Here is a 19,323-nt window from a genome sequence, read left to right as displayed (position 1 = left end):
GATTCTATTGTCTCTGATATCACTGGTGAGCAGAAAATAGCTTCCTGAAGGTCGTTTTATTGCTTTTTTTTGCCCTTTTTTTTTTCAGTTGGATTGAAGATATCCCAATTGAATCTACAATATAGCAGTACTGTTGCACTGGCAGGAGGATTCACCAGTCCGGACAATTATCATTTTTAATAACTACCATGATTCTTATACTTACTTTTAGTACAGTGCTGATTGTCCACCTTCCTTCAGTTGATGTGTTGAGCAGGACCAAATAATTACATTATGCAAATTGGATGAGAAAGCATTTTGATTTGAGTGGCCAGATGCCATGCTCAATTACACACTGAAGGTTTTATGGGAACTTGCAAATTCTAATTGGACATGCTAAAAAACACACGTAGAGGTCAGAACATCAGTCCTTGCTGGATCATGGATTCCCACAGGCGTAGCTGCTTCCATGGAGCCTTGTTTCCTTTTTCACTGAGTCTCTGGGTGTTTCCTGTGTGATTTCAGGACTTCACCTGCTTCCACCAGGAAGCAAAGCAGAATTTAACAGGCCAAAGACTTTATGTCCCCATTTCCTCTGTGAGACATGAGTGGCACCACAGTGCTGCCGTGGATCAAGAAAGCCTAAAACCAGACTGGTACTCTGTTAGAGGTATAGGCCTTTGAGCAGATGAGTCAGGCTCATAGCTCCTGCAGTAGGCTCTGTAGTGGGTTTGTGTGGGCTTTAGCCCCTCACTACCCTTTTCCCCTCTCCCTTCTTCAGATGCATAAAACAGCTTGGGGGAGAGCCTCCATGTGAGGTGGAGTTTCCTTCTTACCTGGCTCTGGAACACAAATAAATCCCGTGTTAGGATAGGATTCTGCACTATTCCTGTTAGAGCCTGCATTTACACTTAGAGAAAAGGTGCTACACTTACTCATACGAATGTGATAATGGTCATTAAAGACAGGGCTGATATCAATAGACAGTGCTGCAATTTCAGATTTGTAATTAAGTTTCTGGTTTGTTGGTTGTCCTGGTTTGAGCCCAGAGGGCAGCTAAGCACCACTCAGCTTCTCGCTCACCCCTTCCCCCTCAGGAATGGGAAGGACAAAATAAAGCAAAAGGCTCAGGAATCAAGATAAGGACAGGGAGGGATGGCTCACCCATTATGGTCACAGGCAAAAGACAGACTCATAGGAGAAGAAAAAGAACATAAATTTAATTAAGACACTAACAACAACAACACTTGACAGAGTAGGACAGCAAGAAGTATTACCAGATCTTAAAAACACCTTCCCCACACTCCTCCCTTCTTCCCAGGCTCAGCTTTGCTCTCAATTTCTCTACCTCCTCCCCCCAAGCAACACAGGGTACAGGGGATGGGGGTTGCAGTCAGTTCATCACCCATTGTCTCTGCCACTTCTTCCTCTTCAGGGGGAGGACTCCTTGCAGTCTTCCCCTGGTCTGGTGTGGCGTCCCTCTCACAGGAGACAGTCCTCCACAAACTTTCTCTGACATGAGTGCTTCCCATGGGCCGCAGCCCTTCCCAAACTGATCCAGCATGGATCTCTCCTGTATTTTTCAGTCCTCCCAGTGCTGAACTACAACAGCAAGGGCTTCTTCTTCTCTCAGAGTCACAACCTTTTTTGGGTTTAGCCTCCTGTTCCAGTATGGGGCCCTCCACAGGCTTGCAGGTGGGCATCTGCTCCACCATGGACCTGCATGGGTGGTAGGGGGGCAGTCCTGCCATCTCACCATGGGCTTCAGGGGGGACTGCTCTGGCACACCTCCCTGCCACTCCTCCTCCATTCTCCCACTGACCTTGGTGCTTGCATAGGTGTCCTCCTCACAATTCCTCCTTGCAAATCCCACTCCTTCTCCTAGGTCCCCTTCTTAAATACATTATTGCAGAGGCACAGCTGATTGGCTCGGCCTTGGTGCAGAGATGAGTCCGACTTGGAGCCGGGGGAGCTTCAAGAAGCTTCTCACAGGGACCACCACTGTAGCCCCCTACCCTGCTACCAAAAATCCCTGCCTCAAACACAAACCCAGTGCATTTGTATAGCTTACCTCTAATTTGAAAAGAAAATTAAGTCCTATCAATGTTGGCTGGAGGTTTTATTTGCGGTACCCCAGCAACCAAATATGGCACTACAGTAGCTACTATTATGTGAATTAATGATGTCTCTGCTGAATAATATAACCAGTTAAGTCTAACATTCCGTTAAACTTAATGGGAGCAGTTAACATTGGAACATATTGTGACCTTAGGTAATCTTAGAAGCTAAGTAAATATTCCTACGGTTACTACAAATGCTAACAGTAGGTTCTTTCAGAAGAGAGAGGAATTATTCAGACAAAGACAAACTTTCAGAGAAAAAGGTTGTGTGGAATCCTGAAACATAACTCAAACGATTCCTTTAGAAAAAACTCACTAAACTCAGGAATGAAAAAAAATATGGAAATGGGTTTCTTTCTGTGTTTATTCCTCCTGTTTGCTAATGTTAGGGGCATCAGAGATACCCTTCTCTTAGCTTTCTAACATCTTACTCAGTGGGACCATTTCAGTTATGTAAGATATGATTTCATTTAGAAGTGCTGCTTAAATGCAGTGATAAGAGTGTATTTCGCAGAAGACAGAGCAAGAAAATTTTGAATAAATACTCAATTTACTCTAGGACTGGAGGCAAATTTCTGTGTGAAAAATGGGATTGGTACCCTACAGATGTGTTCTGCTTCACTGTTCAGAATTAACAATTTGATGAGCTGTCGAGTCACAGGGCTGCTGATGAGTCTATTCATAGTGGAGTGGCTGGGTTAAATGAGCACCTGCCTCTGCACTTGGCTGAGTGATTACCCACCAAGAGCAGGCAGGAAGAACGGCTGTTGATTGCAGATAGAAAAATGAAAGCAACAGAGGCTTTGAGGCACAGGGTATGCAGTGAGACGGGGGTCTTGGCTAAATTCCAGGAGATGCGATGTTAAAGCTCGATCTGATTTATTCTTATCATTACAGCAATTATTCCTCTCTGATTGTTCTGTAGCCAACACTAACAGGGAATGGGGAGCTGGAGCTGGAAGACTCCTCTGCTGGTGATTACTCACCAGCTTCTGTAGTTAAACTTTGGGACCACATACATACTTGGGAGGATTGGACAGGGTTAAAGCTTTGTTTCTTTGACTGTTCCCTTGGGCAGACACTTTAAGTGTAAGAGCTTGTGTTCAATGTTCTTGGTACTTGGCACCATACAGACCAGTTGTTCAGATCCTAAATACAGCACTGGCATGCTTAGTGGTCCCAGCAACTGGTGCTGATTTCCACAGAAGCTGAGAATCCACTGGTTTCTGTTTTTCTCCATAACGGTACATAACCATGACAGCCTCAGAAGTTTCTGCCCTTCAGGTGTTCATCATCACCTCTGTAGCAATGAATGAATTTGTGAGTGTTCCTACTCTGTTTCCTCTTTCAGTAGTTTATGAGGTGGGTGTGTTCACATATTTCTCATATCTCCATTGTTAGTATTTTACTGGATACCCTATCTATAATTATAGTTTGTTTTATTTTATAAGGCTGGTAATGAACACACAGAGGTCAGTCATTTATTTCAAGCTGGTCTTGAAACTGAATGTCTGTACACAGAAGCACACGTCCACACTCACTGCTGTTCTTTGCTGGGGCCAGTGCCCCAACAGCCCTTAGCCCTTAGCCTTAGACCAAAAGATTTCCGTCTAAATCATACTTCCTAGGCTGCTCAGTGAGTGAGAAAGAGCTTTAAGACCAAGAGCAAATATTTTGGTTTTTTCTTGACTGAAACAGTTGCTCCTATTGTATTCAGGCTGAGGGAGATTTCATTACAGGGAACCTGAAAGCTTGCCATGTGGCAGTTTTCTCCAACATACCCTTGCATTATCAGGTAAGGTTGCTAACAATTCACGAACATCTACAGAGTTCTGTGTTGCTTGCCAAGGATTTGCAATATTATAGCAATCATACAGACATATGCTAAATCATCATATTCACATAGCAGGCTACATATTGTTTATCCTATATGTTAGCTGCTATCTTAGAAGAAATAATAAGTCAGTGTCAGGCTCACACTGCATAGAGCTACTCAGAAAAAAAAAAAAAAAAAGTAGTCTTTATATGAAAAAATAGGTTCTTTATCTGTTTGTAGTTCTTCATGCATATTTCTCTCTTTAGATTAATAACAATATATATATTCCAAATGCAAAGATTTTGGCTTTCATATAAGTGCAGATAAAACTTAATATACATTTATTTTATGCATGACAAGTATTTTAATTAAAACCTCACTTGTTTTTCTTAAAAGATGCCAGTGGTACATAAAAGCCAAAATGAAATCTGAAGAGAAAAGAAGGGCTCATTTGCAAAATGGACATTGTAAGTAGTTCAACGCTGTGCAACCTAATACCTATATCCTATATCATGTTTTAAATTAAGAATGTTCATTGTTTCCTGTAGAGCCTATTCCCTCGATGTTTTAATCTGGCCAGTTCAATAATTCCTTATTGTCTGCACTATCACGGGTGTTTATTTTATTTTTTTTTTAATTTGTATGTCTTACTGGACAATTTCACTGAATTCACTCTAGTTCATAAGGTTTTTTGGTATTCTATTTATAACATTTATCAGTTTTTCATGTATATTTCTTTGAATTCTCACCTGGCCTGGACCATATTGAATTTCTGCTTCAAAATTCCTCTCTTGGTGACTATGTGCCTTATTTGTATCCAGTTCTCTTTGGCTTTAGGGATCTCCACTTCTAGCCACCCAAGAAATAAAAAGTGGAATAGGTTACCTTCTCTCACATTCCTGCTCAGTGACCAGTACAGTGAGAGAAAATCCTGGCAGTCTCTCATGGGCAGTATATTAGTTTGTGCAGTTGAGTTTAGCTACTTAATATAAATTACTAGCCTCACTGTTTTATGTTAGAGTAGCTATCTAAAGTTTTTATTTATTCAAAGGTTGTTATACAAAGGGTATTAAGTGTTCGGGGGAGGTTGACATTTTTTATAACATTCCTGGAAATACTATGATCAAGACAGAAAGCTAAGTCACCAGAAGTCTTTTTTCAGGTGACACTGCTATATCCAGCCAAGTGACTCTTCCTGTCAAGGAAAAAGGTGCATTTCCCCATAAAGGATACTTCCTAGGAAGATTTCTTTGTTATTTTTTTCTAAACATGGTCAGAAAGGAAAGAAGATAAAAACCTTCCTGCTGAAGGGTTTGATATATACCTCTGAGACCATGACTGAATTTGAGAAAAGCCTCACTCAATGTCTTTAAGGCCAGGGTAAATTATACCTGTATTTCATGTTGACACAAAGCTTCATCTCAGAGGCTTCTCATTCATTTGCCGTTATCTCAGCATCTGACTTGAGGGGGCAAGTCTCTACTCATGTATGTGCTTCACAGAACCAAGGATGAAGAGGAATTACTGTGATTTACCTCAGCAGCTAAGACTTTATTGTCAACAATACTCCCTCCTTTACACTGAGCACTCAGCTTCTCCATAAGAAGTACCTCCTTAGTGCTAACAGCAATCTTTAATCTGACTGTGGGCTACCTATAGATTTAGTACCCAGAATCTCAACTTGAAACAGTATGTGGGGCTACACAGTCTCTGTGCAGATCAGTATCAGGGTGACCACTCCTGGACTGGCTGAAGCTGTTTAAAAAGAAACTCTGCTGCAAGACCTGCACTGCTTAGCGTTGTATGTTCCTGTTCCCAGATTTGTCATGTCCACACTTATGCTTCTGCTGTGGGCAGAAGAGAACAATCTCCTGTCCATACTTCCTCTCTGCCTTGAGACCTCAGTGTGAGTCAGAGAAAGATTTCAGGAAATAAACTCTTTGAAGGGAGCTAGAAAGAGATCCGTGATCTTGCTGACAATATGACATCCCATGATGACAGGTGTCCTCCCCATTTCTGTATGGTGTGTGTACTCTATCAGTAGTGGTCCATGTGGCTGTTGCACACTACTTAATGAAGCCCAGCCACATTAATGTGTCCTGAACATGTGTTCTTCACCTAATGCATTTAGGCTCATCATATAATCACCTGGTTTAGACTCAGCTACTATGTGATAAGAGGAAGAAGGCTGAGAGGTACTTAATTCTTTTAAAAGGGGTTCTCTAAACCCAGCTGCAGTACTCTCCTTTTATCCTGATAAGTTGATGCATTATCTACATCAACTTCTGTTAATGGATTGAAAGTTTTCCAGAACTTAATAACCACATTGCACCAGCCTAAAAAAATTCCCATCCAGATAGTCCAAGAGAAACAGCATAAGCTCTTGGACATGCTACACTCAAGAACACAAGGGAGATTAGACATGCCAGAAAATGATGGCTTGCTGGAGCCTGCCAGAGCAATCTGGCACCAACCCACTATTGCCATGGCCATCTCCAAGGAAGCAAAGAGAAATTACTGAAGCCTTGTAAATGGATTTGGGTATTTTTGTTCTCATCTTGCACCTGGCTCTCTGGTTGTTCCAGCTGATCAGAAGAGAACAAAGCATCAGGTCCTCCAGGACCCATCCTCAGAGAAAAAGATCTCAAAGATTGGACCTGTTTGGCAAAAGGAATGTTCAGCCATCCGCCCATAAATGAAAGGAGTGAATTAGAAAGCACTGTTTTTGAAGTAAAGAACAGATTGCCTAAACTGCCCAAGGAGCATCAAAGGGGATTATCAGCTGCTTTGGCAGTAATCACTGTTAGTCTTGAGGATCTGCTTTTCCCCATATCTTTGAGCCCTCACCTGTTGTCTCTGTAGACACCCTTTCAAGTCACCAGCTCAGAGCTCATATTTTTTCTCATGACTTGCTGCATTTTCCAGATTTACCAGTCGTACTTGAAGCATTCCTTGAGGATGTGAGCTAAGTGCAGAGACTCCAAGGAGCCTCTTCAAATTAAAATACTAAATAGCATTTGGAAAGGAAATGCTTAGAGTAAAATAAATAAATAAATAATAATAATAATAATAATTTACTAATTTACCTTGCCCAAAATAACGTTTTCCTTAAAACTTAGCTAGGGCAGTTATTTTTTCCTTAGGAGTTGCAAAAACTTTATTGTCCTCTAAATTTTCTTGCCTGAAGTTCTATACCTAAGGAGATGTTTGTTTTCAGCCAGGACAGAGACAAAACAGTGTAAGAGGTTGAGACTATCTTATCAGTTGAATACCAAAGACTGAGTTTTCTAAAGGCCTTTGACTTTTTGTTCCTGTGGGACAGGATAAATTCTGGGACCTGTGTAGCTAGCAAACATGACAGTAACTAGAGGTATGAATAACATTCAGAGAACCTAATACTCATAATTCCTCCATTCTTTACATTAACACTGGTTATCGTTCATCATGCAAGCTGAAAGGATGTTTGATGTAACAGTGCACTGCAGGAATCCTGAAGAAGTGCCCATGCTCTCAGTTACCCAGAACATCTCAGGAGATTTGAGCAGGGTCCAGAAGAGTCTTGCTTACAGTTTCAGCCAGTACTTTTGAATGCTTTTGCTAGTGTTGGGTTGGCAGAAGCTTCTCCTCTGTCTGTGAAGTTGTAACACACAGGTCTTAAATGTCTCACAAGCCTGACTTCAAAAAGCCACTTGAAGGATAAGATGAAATGTTTGAGTCTGTGCTCAGTCAATCTTTGAAGGCTCTGATGCTGACGGAAAATGAAGAAAACTCATGTGCATTCTACAGTTGGCTTCTGTGAAATCAGTAACAAGCATTAGTAATTTTGGGTCATTATCCTAGTCTGTGGGGTTCTGGAACTTTAAATGTGGAAGATATATTATATTACTTCGAATCCTTTCAATTGTCTAGTCAACAAAAAAAAAAAAAAAAAAGAGAGTGAGAGAGAAAAACATATTGTTACAGTGCATGAATGTCAAAGAATTCTTGATTCCTAGTATTGTCTCTTTTTTTGCAGTACGTTTCCCAGGAATCAAAACATATATTGATCCAGACACATACGAAGACCCATCTCTTGCTGTCCATGAGTTTGCAAAGGAGATAGACCCTTCAAGAATTCGTATTGAGAGAGTTATTGGGGCAGGTAAAAGTATACCCACTTTAAAAAATGTCTAGCCATGGAAAGGCTGCTTTTCTCAAGTCACCAGGATAATGCAAGTGGTCAAGTACAATACAAAATGTGGGCATATTTCTGTGGTAACACCAGTTCACTCTCAAGTGTAGTGTACATCAGGTATTGTATTTGTCTACTGTTCCAAATGTGGGTATATTCAAATAAAGAGTTCTTGAGAGGCAGAGTCTCCAAAGCAATAGGTTAATCCCAAACCTTTTTTAAGGCTTTATCAATTTTTGGGGTAAGGTTGTTTTTTCAGTTGGGATGGTTGTTTTTGGTTTTTTTTTGCTTTGTTTCAAATGCACTCAAAACACTGTGTCACTCATACATAGTTAATGTCACATTATCACTGAGTGGAAGAGTAGATCAGAATCTCTTTCTGGGGGAGGTAAGATCAGAATATAGAAGACTGAAAAAAAAAATTTCTCTAATAGAAAACAGGAGAAGTACAAGGGGGAAAAGGAGACGGTGGCTTGGGATAGGCTTTCCTGTAGCTTTGTGGAGAAGGTACAATGGCAGAGGGGAAAAAGAGGAAGATTTGTTGAGAAGGTATACATGGTATGAAAGGTGATGTAGAGCTGGGAAGCAGGATGGATGAGAAAAATAGCTGCAGGATCTCCTCTTACCCTCTTACATACCTTTTTGTCTTTGTCCAAATGTGTGATGTGGACAGAGAGGAAATGCATCTGAACAATTGTTTTAGACCCTGTTCTCACCTATGGGGTGTTTACCTTCAGTTGAGAACAACTTCTTGTGGATGTAGGCCATTTCACAGCTGTTTGAAAATAGGTTTCAGAATCTCATTAATCCTGTATGTATATTGGCCTTTTTTTCTAAAGGAGATAACGTGACTGTCACAGATGAAATATTTGACATGGTTACGATTTAGCAGCAATTCAAAATTTGTTAATGGTTTCAGGTGAATCAAAAGGTTGAATTTTAGCAGCACTTAATGATTGACCAATTTAAAGATTAGCAAAGTGATTTGTTAGAATATGTTAGAACTAAAACAGTGACTTAATTAAAGATTTGAGAATTACAAGATTCACACTAACTTACTATAAGGTACCCTAAATCAAAATATATGTATGTACAGATGTATAAACACAAAACATATACACAAACAGGCAGAAAGGAATATTTGGATCCAGTGAAATAATGTAGACACCCACACTCATGAAGGCAAATGTGCGTATTCAAACACATAGATAAGTAGAGAGGTGGATAGAAGAGGCTAGCCTATAGTTAAAATTTCCCTCTTCTTGAGTTTAGAGTAAATACTCACAATGTGTTGGCATTCCTCAACGGGCGATAATTGAACCTCAAGAAGTCTAACTTCACCCCTTCGCCCTTCGTCGGCCTTGTTGGCAGACGGTCTTTAAAACTCGAGGCATCTGTGCCTGAGAGGCATCCCTGCTCAGCAGAGGTGGTCACAAGCCGTTGAGATCCAGGAGAGCTCAAAGGGTCTTGCTTAGGGTTGGTATTTATAGGGCCTGAGATAACTGACTTTCGTCAGGTACTTTTCCATTTCAGCCCAACTCGGATGTCAAAATACTCTGGTACTTTCCACCAGTTGTGCAGGCCCAGAACTTTCTAGATTTTGAAGTTCTGGTATCACCCCTTTGGGCCACAAACCAGGTAGAGTTATCTTAGGCTGTCAAGAGGTGATTGATCGCCATTACCATTCCCAAGTGATAGGGGAGGCAGGAACCAGGTGCATTAAGGGAATGCCTTAATGCTCTGGTCCACTGCCTTTCACAATCCTTTTTAGGTTGGTATGTAGCCCAGGGAGGGGGAATTGCACCAAGAACGGAGCATCTCAGCAGGGTGGGGGAGTTGCGCCACCACAATGATCCTTGTGTTTTTCAGGGATCTTACCCTTTGCTAATGGGCTATGTTTGTAGTCATGTCTATACTGTGTGTTGTTATCCTCTTGTCTTAACTTTGGTTTCATTGTTGGGTTTTACTGCTCAGGAATATGCTGTGCAAGTGTTCCCACACATTCACTTTTGGAAAGCCTTTGCAGGGATAAGGACTCATGGCTGCTGTCTAGAGTTCACCAGAGGTCCTGATGGCAGCTCATTGGTGACAGAAAACACACCCTTGTGATTAACACAACAAAAGTGAAATACTTGTAAAGATCAGTATCCTGTGAAACCATTTCTTGTAACTTGTGTTCTGACTATCTAGGGCAGATAGCATTTCATTATTGACTGGGTCCTGAGATTGTTTGCTCTCTGTTTTACTCAATTGTAGTTTACTGAGGACTTAGGTAGCTAAGGCTAGAAAAAAGCCTTACAAACTTACCTAACCAGTGGATCTCAATGCATGGTTTGTGACCAACATGTTCTTCATAAGGCCCACCAACATTTCTTACAGTTATAATAAATTAAAACAAAAAACAGACTGACAAAGAGAGTCTAAAGTTCATGTGGTGCATTTACAACCTCTGTATTCTTATCTGCACACTGCCAATGGCTGGGGAGCATTAATCATTTCTCAGCCCCAGCAGAAAGGGAAGACAGGAGAGCTAAGGGTCTGTGTCAGAAATTTTGATGAACCATAGGAACAGAATCCTGAGCTGTAATTCCAACTCTGAAAATTAATTTCTTCCTGTAAAAGACATTAACACTATACCTGTCTTCAGTTTAACAATATGGATATTTCTCTGCATCCTTAAGATATTAAGAGTGACCAAGTTTTGTAAATTACAGTCTTAGAGGTACTTATAATACTGACTACACAGATGTTTTATCTTCACCTCACTGTAATTCTATTTCAGTAGCAATAGTTAGTATGTTCCACACTCCAATGCCCACCTTTGAGCTATCCATTCTGGGCTTTCTTTAACAATGCTGTTTTATTACTTACTAAGTAAATGCCAACATATAAACGTGGGTTTTGTTACCTTATTTACTTTCTCTAACTTTAATGCCATCAAGAAAAAAATAAAATAATTCACAGTACAACAGACTGCAAAAATCAGTGACATCTTGTAGAAAGGGGTCACTGGAAAAAACATTATTTTAATTTGCTCATAGTCAGCCCACCAAAGAACTCATGCTATTAAGTATTGTCAAGAAAATTACTATCAGAAGTTATAATGCATTGTGATCCTTCTTTTTTATCTTTGTTTCATATATCTTAGTCACTCAAGAAAGGAGAGGTATTTTTCAGCTGAGATCCCCCATTTATTGATACATTACTACACTGATAGCAATGGAAATGTCTCCAGTGTTGCTAAAAAGTGTTTTATGCACTAGAAAATGTCATGCAAATAATATAACAGAAATAAAACCAGGTCTGTTAACAAACAGGGGAGAGAAAGTACGAACCTGAAAGCAAGAGGGAAAATTCTGTTTCATGCTGCAGTCCATATCACTGGAGTACTTCAGAGTTTATGTGATTGCTTAAGCTAGAGAATATGTATCTGGCACTGTGCACCACTGAAAATATGAGCTTGAGAGAGCCTCCAGAGGGCTGACTTCTGCAGAAAATATTCTATCTGATTTCTTTTATTTCTTCCTTTTCTTCAGTCATACTATAGATATTGATGTCTTAGATTATAAAGCATATTGAACTACATTCGGCACTGGTATAACTGCTGATTTTAAAGCGGTTGAATACGACAGACAAGGATTGAGCTTATTGATTTTAGTTCAGATGAAAATTGTGTCCTTATTCTCAATGTAATTCATTTATGAAAATGCTTTACTCAGCTTCTCTCTCCCTTTTCTTGCATGTGTGGGACTGAATTCTTGCATGCTTTGTCTTATTTTATTTTTATATTTTTTATCTTCTAAAATTGCTTGGGTAATCTGCCACCTTCAAAGATGTTTGCCTGGCAGGACTTGCAAACTGGTTGCAATGAAATTTAAACCCATTTCCATGCAGGCAAGATACAGGTTAAATACCATGCCTGAGGCATGGAGAGTACAGTTTCTCACAGAGTTCTTCAATACCTGCTAGGGGGCATAACATATCATTATAATTCACAGCAGTCCTACTTTCTTTTTGCCTTCTCTCTAATTTTGTATTAAATACTGCAAGTGGATATAAAATGGATTTCTTATCATAAGAGAATTACTTTTAAAATATGTTTACAATTTTCACTTAAGTGAAACAAAAAATTAAAATCTTTTACAAAATGAAACATTAAAATTTTTAAGAAGTGAATAGATGCATTTCTTGAATTTGTTTTGTTTGAATATTTTATTTTGATCTATGATTTTCATTATGAATTGATGTAACTTTAATTTTTCAAAACAAAAATTATTTCCATTCAAGATCTAAAAGTTTTAATTTTGAAAATGTTGAAGTGGAACATTGCAAACATCTAAAATCTTTTTTCTAGCATTTGTGGTCAAGAAATTTTTGAAACTGATCTTTCCCTGAAAGCAGTTTCCAATTTGGTTTTTCAGTTGAAAAAGTCAAGTCCAAAAGCTCTTGACAATTCACTAGATGGCTTTGATACTCAAGTATTTTTTCTAGTTTATTTTTTCGGCTTACTTAACTCTAAATTATGTTTTAAAGTATTTGGTAATTACAATTTTGGAATATGTGACTTGGAAATGTACATTATATTATTTGCTGCTGAGTAATCTATCTGAGGATGATACCATCAAATCAGAAGTAGTATTTTCAACTAAAGCTACTGATTATCTCATTTCTGATTACAGCACTGTTAAAAGTTAAAATTTCCTACCTGCTCCTCTTGCCTCAGATATTCATACATTCTAGACTTGAAAAACAAAACCTGCTATTTATTTATTTATTTATTTGGTTGGTTGGTTTTATTTACTTTTGTCCTATTTTTCAGTCTCTGCTTAGAAGTACAAAATTTAAGATTCCCTGAGTGTATTTACCTACTTATGCTCTGTCGTACAGGTACATCTGAATGCTGCACAAGACATTGTGATTTCTCTGCAGTCATTTATTAGCCATGTTATCCAGTCAATTTAGTTTGCTCCTGTGGTGCCAAGTACTAGTAACATAAGGGTAGTACTACATGATGTAAAAAAAGAGAGCAAATATCTAAAATTGTTTCTTACACACTGACTGCTCCACATAATGATGGTTTTCCATCAGATACTAAAAATAGGTTCAGAGAAGGTGGCAACAAATGGTCAAATTGAAAAAGTAGCAAGATCTTCAAGCAGTAACAGCAGGTTGGAAAACAGCCTTTAGTAGTTACAAAGATCAAGATGACACTTGGCCTGCAACACTAAAAGACATCATAGTCAAAATAAAAGGATAATGTCTATGCATTTAGTTGTAGATTTAATAAACATTCCTGTTGCGACTTCATACCATTAGATGGGTAATAATAGGAAATGCAAAGCAGCAAGAGTTTAAGAAAGGATGCTGAGCTTACAAGATTACTTCGAGAAAGAATAACTTGGTACAATCTCTTGCTAAAATCATTTTTCATGTCCTTCTAGTGGACATTTACTGAGCTGATGTTTTTGAATGCAGCCACTATATTCTATGGAGGCAGTTAATTGAAACTTTGATCTCTACTCTCCCAGTCTTACCCTCTGGCATGCTTGTGGTGTTCCAGTACATCTGCAAACTCTCAGAATTACTATCCTTCCCTCTGGTTCTTTGGGGAAAATAAAGCAAGTAAAATACAGAGTTTGCAAAGTTCTTTCTAAATTATTCGTGCTTTACTTACTCTATGTGTAGATGCAAGAGAGCTGCATTAAAGTTAAAATATCTGCACATATATCCATATTCAAGATGGATATGTGGTCAGGTTACTTCCCCTGAGTGGCTTCCCATCATCTCCTACTCTACATCTGTTTCATCGGAGAAAAAAAAATACTGTTTTGTAGACCTTTTGATTGAATGAATTATTATCAAGGGTAATGGTCTCTTTTGTTAGTCTTTAAATAACTTCTACTGTTATCCTGTCTCAAACTTGAGGGTAAAGGCACTAGGGGAAACAGTTTAAAACCAAAATGGAAATTGCAGTTTGATGAAATATTCATAAAAGTAAGCAGATTACAATACCAAAGGCAAAACAGAAGCTATTGGTAAGCACTTATCTTATGCTTCTTATCATAATACCAAACAAACAAACAGGTATTAGTGAAGTTCACATTCTAGCAATAGTTACTGTTTAAGTGGTGAAACTGATTAGTCCATTTCCTTTTATTTTATCCACTACTTATTACAAAATTTTACTATTGTTTAATTTGATATTGTATATTCTTAGATTCAAAACTCTTGGCCCAGTTTTTTATCATTAGTATTAAATATTCCATGAGATCTCCCACTGGTTCATTAGAAAGATCACTGGGCACCTTTTTGTCTGTTCCCACAATTTGCCATCTATTCATTGCTGTAGATTTTCTTCAGATGGTCCCTTTCAGCCACTCTTTATATTGACCTTGCTGCACCTACTGACATGTTATCATATCGTTTGATTTTGTCCTGTCCATGACACTTTTTTTCTGCCCAATCTCTACTTCTCTTTGGTTTAAGGCTTCAACATCTCTTCATGGAAGGAATTTCCAGTGGTACTTTGTCAAGTCTGTCTTAAAAGTTACAATTATCCTTTTATTTTCTTTCTTAAAATGTTGAAACTCAAGGAAGGGCCAACTCTAACTTTTCATAAGGAGTGTGCTATATTCTTTTTATAATCTAAATCTTCTGCCAGTTCTCCCACAGGTCTAATGACTAAAGCTGGGGAAAATTAGTTGAGCTGTATTTGGTGCTGTGACCTTTCAGTTCTATCAACAGCAACTGTATATATTGCAAGACATTTGTTTTGATCCTATGTAGACTGCATATCAGACTTTTAAGTGACTGACTATTCCTGTTTCATTTTAAATAACACACGTTATGACTGAATGAGAAAAGGGATGCATGGTTTCTATAGGCTAAATTTCTAGACGGCTCAATTAGCTTATTTTTGTATAACATACAGTAAGATGTGTGGGGTTTATATCATTAAACCAGGGATTACTTACACTTTATTAAAACTGAACAGATAATGAACTCGTATCTTTTTCTCTAGTTATCACCAGCTTTTTCCCTGGAGCAAAAAAAGATGTTGACTTCATTGACATCTAGCTCTTAGCTTCTACTTATTACACATGCAGTCATGAACCTTTACTGCTGCAGGGTCAACATTTGTCTTGTTTATGTTCAAACATGAGCAATGAGACTTAGATTCTTAGATTTTAAAAATCCCTTTTGTTGAATGCATTCCCCTTTGACTTTAAAAACATTAAAAATTCTTTATCTGAGCAAAAGTATAGAAAAAATACTCTGTGATGAAATCTCATCAAACTCCTTCTCAGTGTAAATAGTTCAATGCTTTAAATTATATCATTGATCTCCATCTTGTCTAAACCAGAACTAGAAGTTATTACACATACCTTAGTTTTCTAAATGTAGTAACTGTCTGTTCTGTGAGCTGATGACTGTTTGACATCATGTCACAAAAAAAAATTGCTGTTAGTCTTTATGTTCACCAGTTTATCAATCCCAATATCTAAGGGGAGTGAAATTTCTTTATAACTGTACAAATCACACATCCAAAAAAGGGAAAAGAAACAGGTCAGAGAGAAGAAACAGTGTACCTTCCCCTGGTTTGTATGTTGTACAGATAATAAATCTTGGGGTTGTAAGTCTTTTACCTTCCTCCTTCAGTTAAGCTAATTTCAAAACACTGGGTGAACAGCCATTTACAGTCCCTGAGGTATGAATGCCATTATGTATGATATTCTGAAGTTGTAATACTCCTGTATAATCTTATGCAAGCAAAACAATTTATTCTATAACCTATGCTTTTGAAATTCTTCTCAAAAATGAGATTTTGCTGTTCTGCAGAATTATTGATAATGAGATCGCTTTTAAAATCTGGATATTAAGGCACTCGTATTTTTGCTTTTCACTGTTTCATCAAGAGAAAGAAATAGGAAATTTTTCTCATTATAGACACATTTGAAAAGCCAGTAAGATGCAATAAGGTCATGCCTTTAGAGATGTGTTCTAGCACTGCTGGATGTACCACAGACTAGAAGATTGTTTTACTATGTCTCCTTCAAAACATTCAGGTTTTAATACTGTTTTATGGTAGGACGTTAGAAGTCCAAATTAGCTACTACTTTTTCAATGGCAGTAGTCAGGAAAACAAACTTTTAAGGAGAGCCCTCTAAGAGCTAGAGGGGCAACCCAACTTCCCATTTTGTCAGAAGATTCCCACAGAATTAGTCTGATGACATATACTTTCAGACATACACACATATCTTCAGGGAAGCACATGCTCTGATTTATTTTTTAAAATTATGTAGAAATAAAACAATTGGCCTTTTTTTTTGGTAGAAAGAAGACATAGGACACTTGGCTTTTGTTAGCTGTTTAAGAAGCTGCTAATTTATTCAGAGGTTATGTTCAGCATCTGTTAATTGTACTCTTGCACTTGATGATGTCTCTGTTTTGACGTGAAAGACAAGCTATGAAATTGTTTTTTAATCCCTCCACTCCTCCTGGATCTTATTGGCTAATAAAACCTTGTTCTGTTTTAGTGGAAATGACACAACCTAATAAAATAAAAGCTGTATGACAATATCCATTCTAATCCTGTAACATTAGGGAGTTACATGTTTCTGAAGTGAAGCTTCTACCTTTAAGACCTCTCTCCTCTAGATTCGGTTCATATCTGAAGACACACTGTTACAGGATAGGGCTCTCTTATTTTGTTTTCTTTTGTTCTGTCCTTAAAGTTTAAGAAAACTAATTCAGGCAGCACTCAGCGGAGGGGGTAATAATTTATTTCCTCTAGTTAAATATATATCTGCTTATGACTCATTTTTTTGTTTTTCAGCAGTTCTGATTCCAAAATGACTGGGGTAGAGAGTTTAGTTTTGCAGTGGAAGTACCCTGCGCTGAGAAGTGCTTTGAAATATTTTAGTGAACACTATTTTTCATTTACTGAATTATGAACCATTGAAAACTGACCTGCAGGCATCCACAGTATATTTGGTAGGGGCTTTAAATAACTTTTGAGTGGCTTCAAAATCAAAGGAAAGTTGTGATTTCCATACAGACTTAATTAGTAAATGTGTACAGGGCACACGAGACATACATTCTTCAAAGGGCTTAATATACACAGGAAAACATCAGGTGAAGCAAGCTTTGAGATTCCTCTCATGCAACTCAGTCCTGATTTGCTGAAACTGTTGCCCTTTGGCCATCTGAACAGTGAAATATGTGATTAATTTCAAATAGGTGTGTAAGTCCATTTAAATAAATCATGTGCAAGTGCTTTTCTGGGGCATAATAGGATTAAGAGCATTTTAAATGCTTTCTACAATTGGAGGATAGTCAGGTATTCTGATATTCTCATGGCATTTCTTTTCATATAGATCTTAGTGCATGGCACCCCTATAGATAGATACTGCTATAAATAGGTATTTTAGGTAAGTATTTTATCTTCATTAGAATTAAAATATAAGTGTCATTACATTCCTTCCCCATAATAAACTCATATCACTAACATACTGATATCAAAATTCAGTCTCAAAGTGTCAGTAAAGCAAGATGAACCACACTGTGAAGGGCAGATGGTTTGACTGTTGCATTGAAAGCACAAGTCCCCACAATCTTGTGGTGTGGCACAAAGGAAAGGTGATGATTTGTTTTGGAGTAATGCTGAATATTTTGCTTTTCTGGGATGTGATGAAACTCAGGAACTTGAATTTCCCATCTGTTAGTTCTCTGTCCACTTCTACAGAATGTGTGAGTTTCTTGAATATTTTTGCATTCTTGTTTCACTGACAACTACAAATAATTAAGCTATTAAAAAAAAACAGCTTTTAAGTCTGCTATTGAAAGTTATTTCAAAAAATAATGTGTTTAAGTTCAGCAATACAAACTGTACTGTAATTCTTCAGGCACTAGGATAATTTAACAAATATTTTATCTATTTAAGGTGAGTTTGGAGAAGTATGCAGTGGACGTCTGAAGACACCAGGAAAAAGAGAAATACCTGTTGCAATTAAAACTCTAAAAGGTGGCTATGTGGACAGGCAGAGAAGAGATTTCCTGAGAGAGGCTAGTATCATGGGACAGTTTGATCACCCAAATATAATTCGCCTTGAAGGAGTTGTTACAAAAAGTAAGTTACTATTAATAGGTTTTTGTTGTTTTTCCCACTCTGTGTCATTTAGTATCAAAATTAAGCATTACTTCTACATTCAATATGGATTGCAATTCTCAGAAATTATGTTAATCACAACGTGATAGTAGATACTGCAGAGTTAGTAATAGGCAATGCACAACCAATCTGTTTTCAATTAGAAAAGTTTTATTTTTATTTTTTAATAAGAATAATCCTCATTCAAATAAAGTCTTTACAGATTCTTATGAAATAGTCTGTAGCATTTGCTTGTAGGCAAGTGGAATACAGTAGAGAAAACCATAAATGTAAATGTAACTGAGTTGACAATGAAGTCAAATCATCTTGTAAAGTAACAATTATATTCTTCTTCTCCCACAATCACTCATTATTTGGTTGTAGTTCACTGATTTTGGTACCAGAAGAGATCAATTTCCTATTTTAAAGAAATAAAATGTAAACACCTTTAAATTTATTGTACACTTGCAAATGATTCACTAAAATTCCAGAATAATCTATGAAATGTTTTACTCTTTATACCTGTTGCAGCCTTCAAGAGATATCCCTTGCCTCTGAAATCTAACATTTTTAGTGGTGTTATGGACTTTTCTGAAATGCTGAAATACCTAGCTATCATGAGTATTAAGTAAAAAGTCTTATTAACATGCATGTAATTTCTTTAATGCCAAATTTTTGCAGTAATTAATTGAAAAACTCCTAAGTTTTACTCTTTTCAAAATTAATCATTGCCTCAACTAAGTCATGTGGTTTGCTGATTTGGAGTACTTACATTTTTCTTTTAAAGATCAAGTGTCGTGCATGTGAAACAATGATGTCCTCTTACCATCACAGTAATGCAATAAATATGTAGTGAATATTTCCTGTTTTCACCTTGTTACAGTATCAAAAGCTATGTTTGGAAAACACAATGTAGTAGAACAAAGAGGGAGGTATAGCTCCTGAACTCATGTCACTGGAATGGAATTTCAATAGGTTTATGGGATTACCTTGTTCAAAACTGTCTCTTTGTGGTTCTAAATTAAGATTAAGAGGATTTTTTTTTTATTTCACACAGTATTGCAAGGATACTGTTATTATTTAGGAATGT

The 19,323-nt window shown here is 37.6% G+C and overlaps 1 protein-coding gene across 5 annotated transcripts in view; it reads left to right on the top strand.

Moving 5' to 3' along the window:
- The window catches only part of LOC104357209 (ephrin type-A receptor 6), a 508,448-nt gene that overhangs the window by 381,709 nt on the left and 107,416 nt on the right, over window positions 1-19,323 (top strand). For all 5 annotated transcript variants that reach the window (XM_042788830.1, XM_042788826.1, XM_042788827.1 and 2 more), the window contains 3 exons: window positions 4,312-4,382; window positions 7,931-8,056; window positions 18,030-18,215. In XM_042788830.1, the coding sequence (XP_042644764.1) occupies window positions 4,312-4,382; window positions 7,931-8,056; window positions 18,030-18,215 (383 nt within the window). The remainder of the gene's footprint in view (window positions 1-4,311; window positions 4,383-7,930; window positions 8,057-18,029; window positions 18,216-19,323) is intronic.

Source organism: Tyto alba, unplaced genomic scaffold (assembly GCF_018691265.1).
Source record: "Tyto alba isolate M040663 unplaced genomic scaffold, T.alba_DEE_v4.0 Super-Scaffold_14, whole genome shotgun sequence".
In the NCBI taxonomy this organism is placed as follows: domain Eukaryota; kingdom Metazoa; phylum Chordata; class Aves; order Strigiformes; family Tytonidae; genus Tyto; species Tyto alba.
The sequence above is the reverse complement of the archived record's forward strand: the minus strand, read 5'-3'. Positions and strand labels throughout refer to the sequence as shown.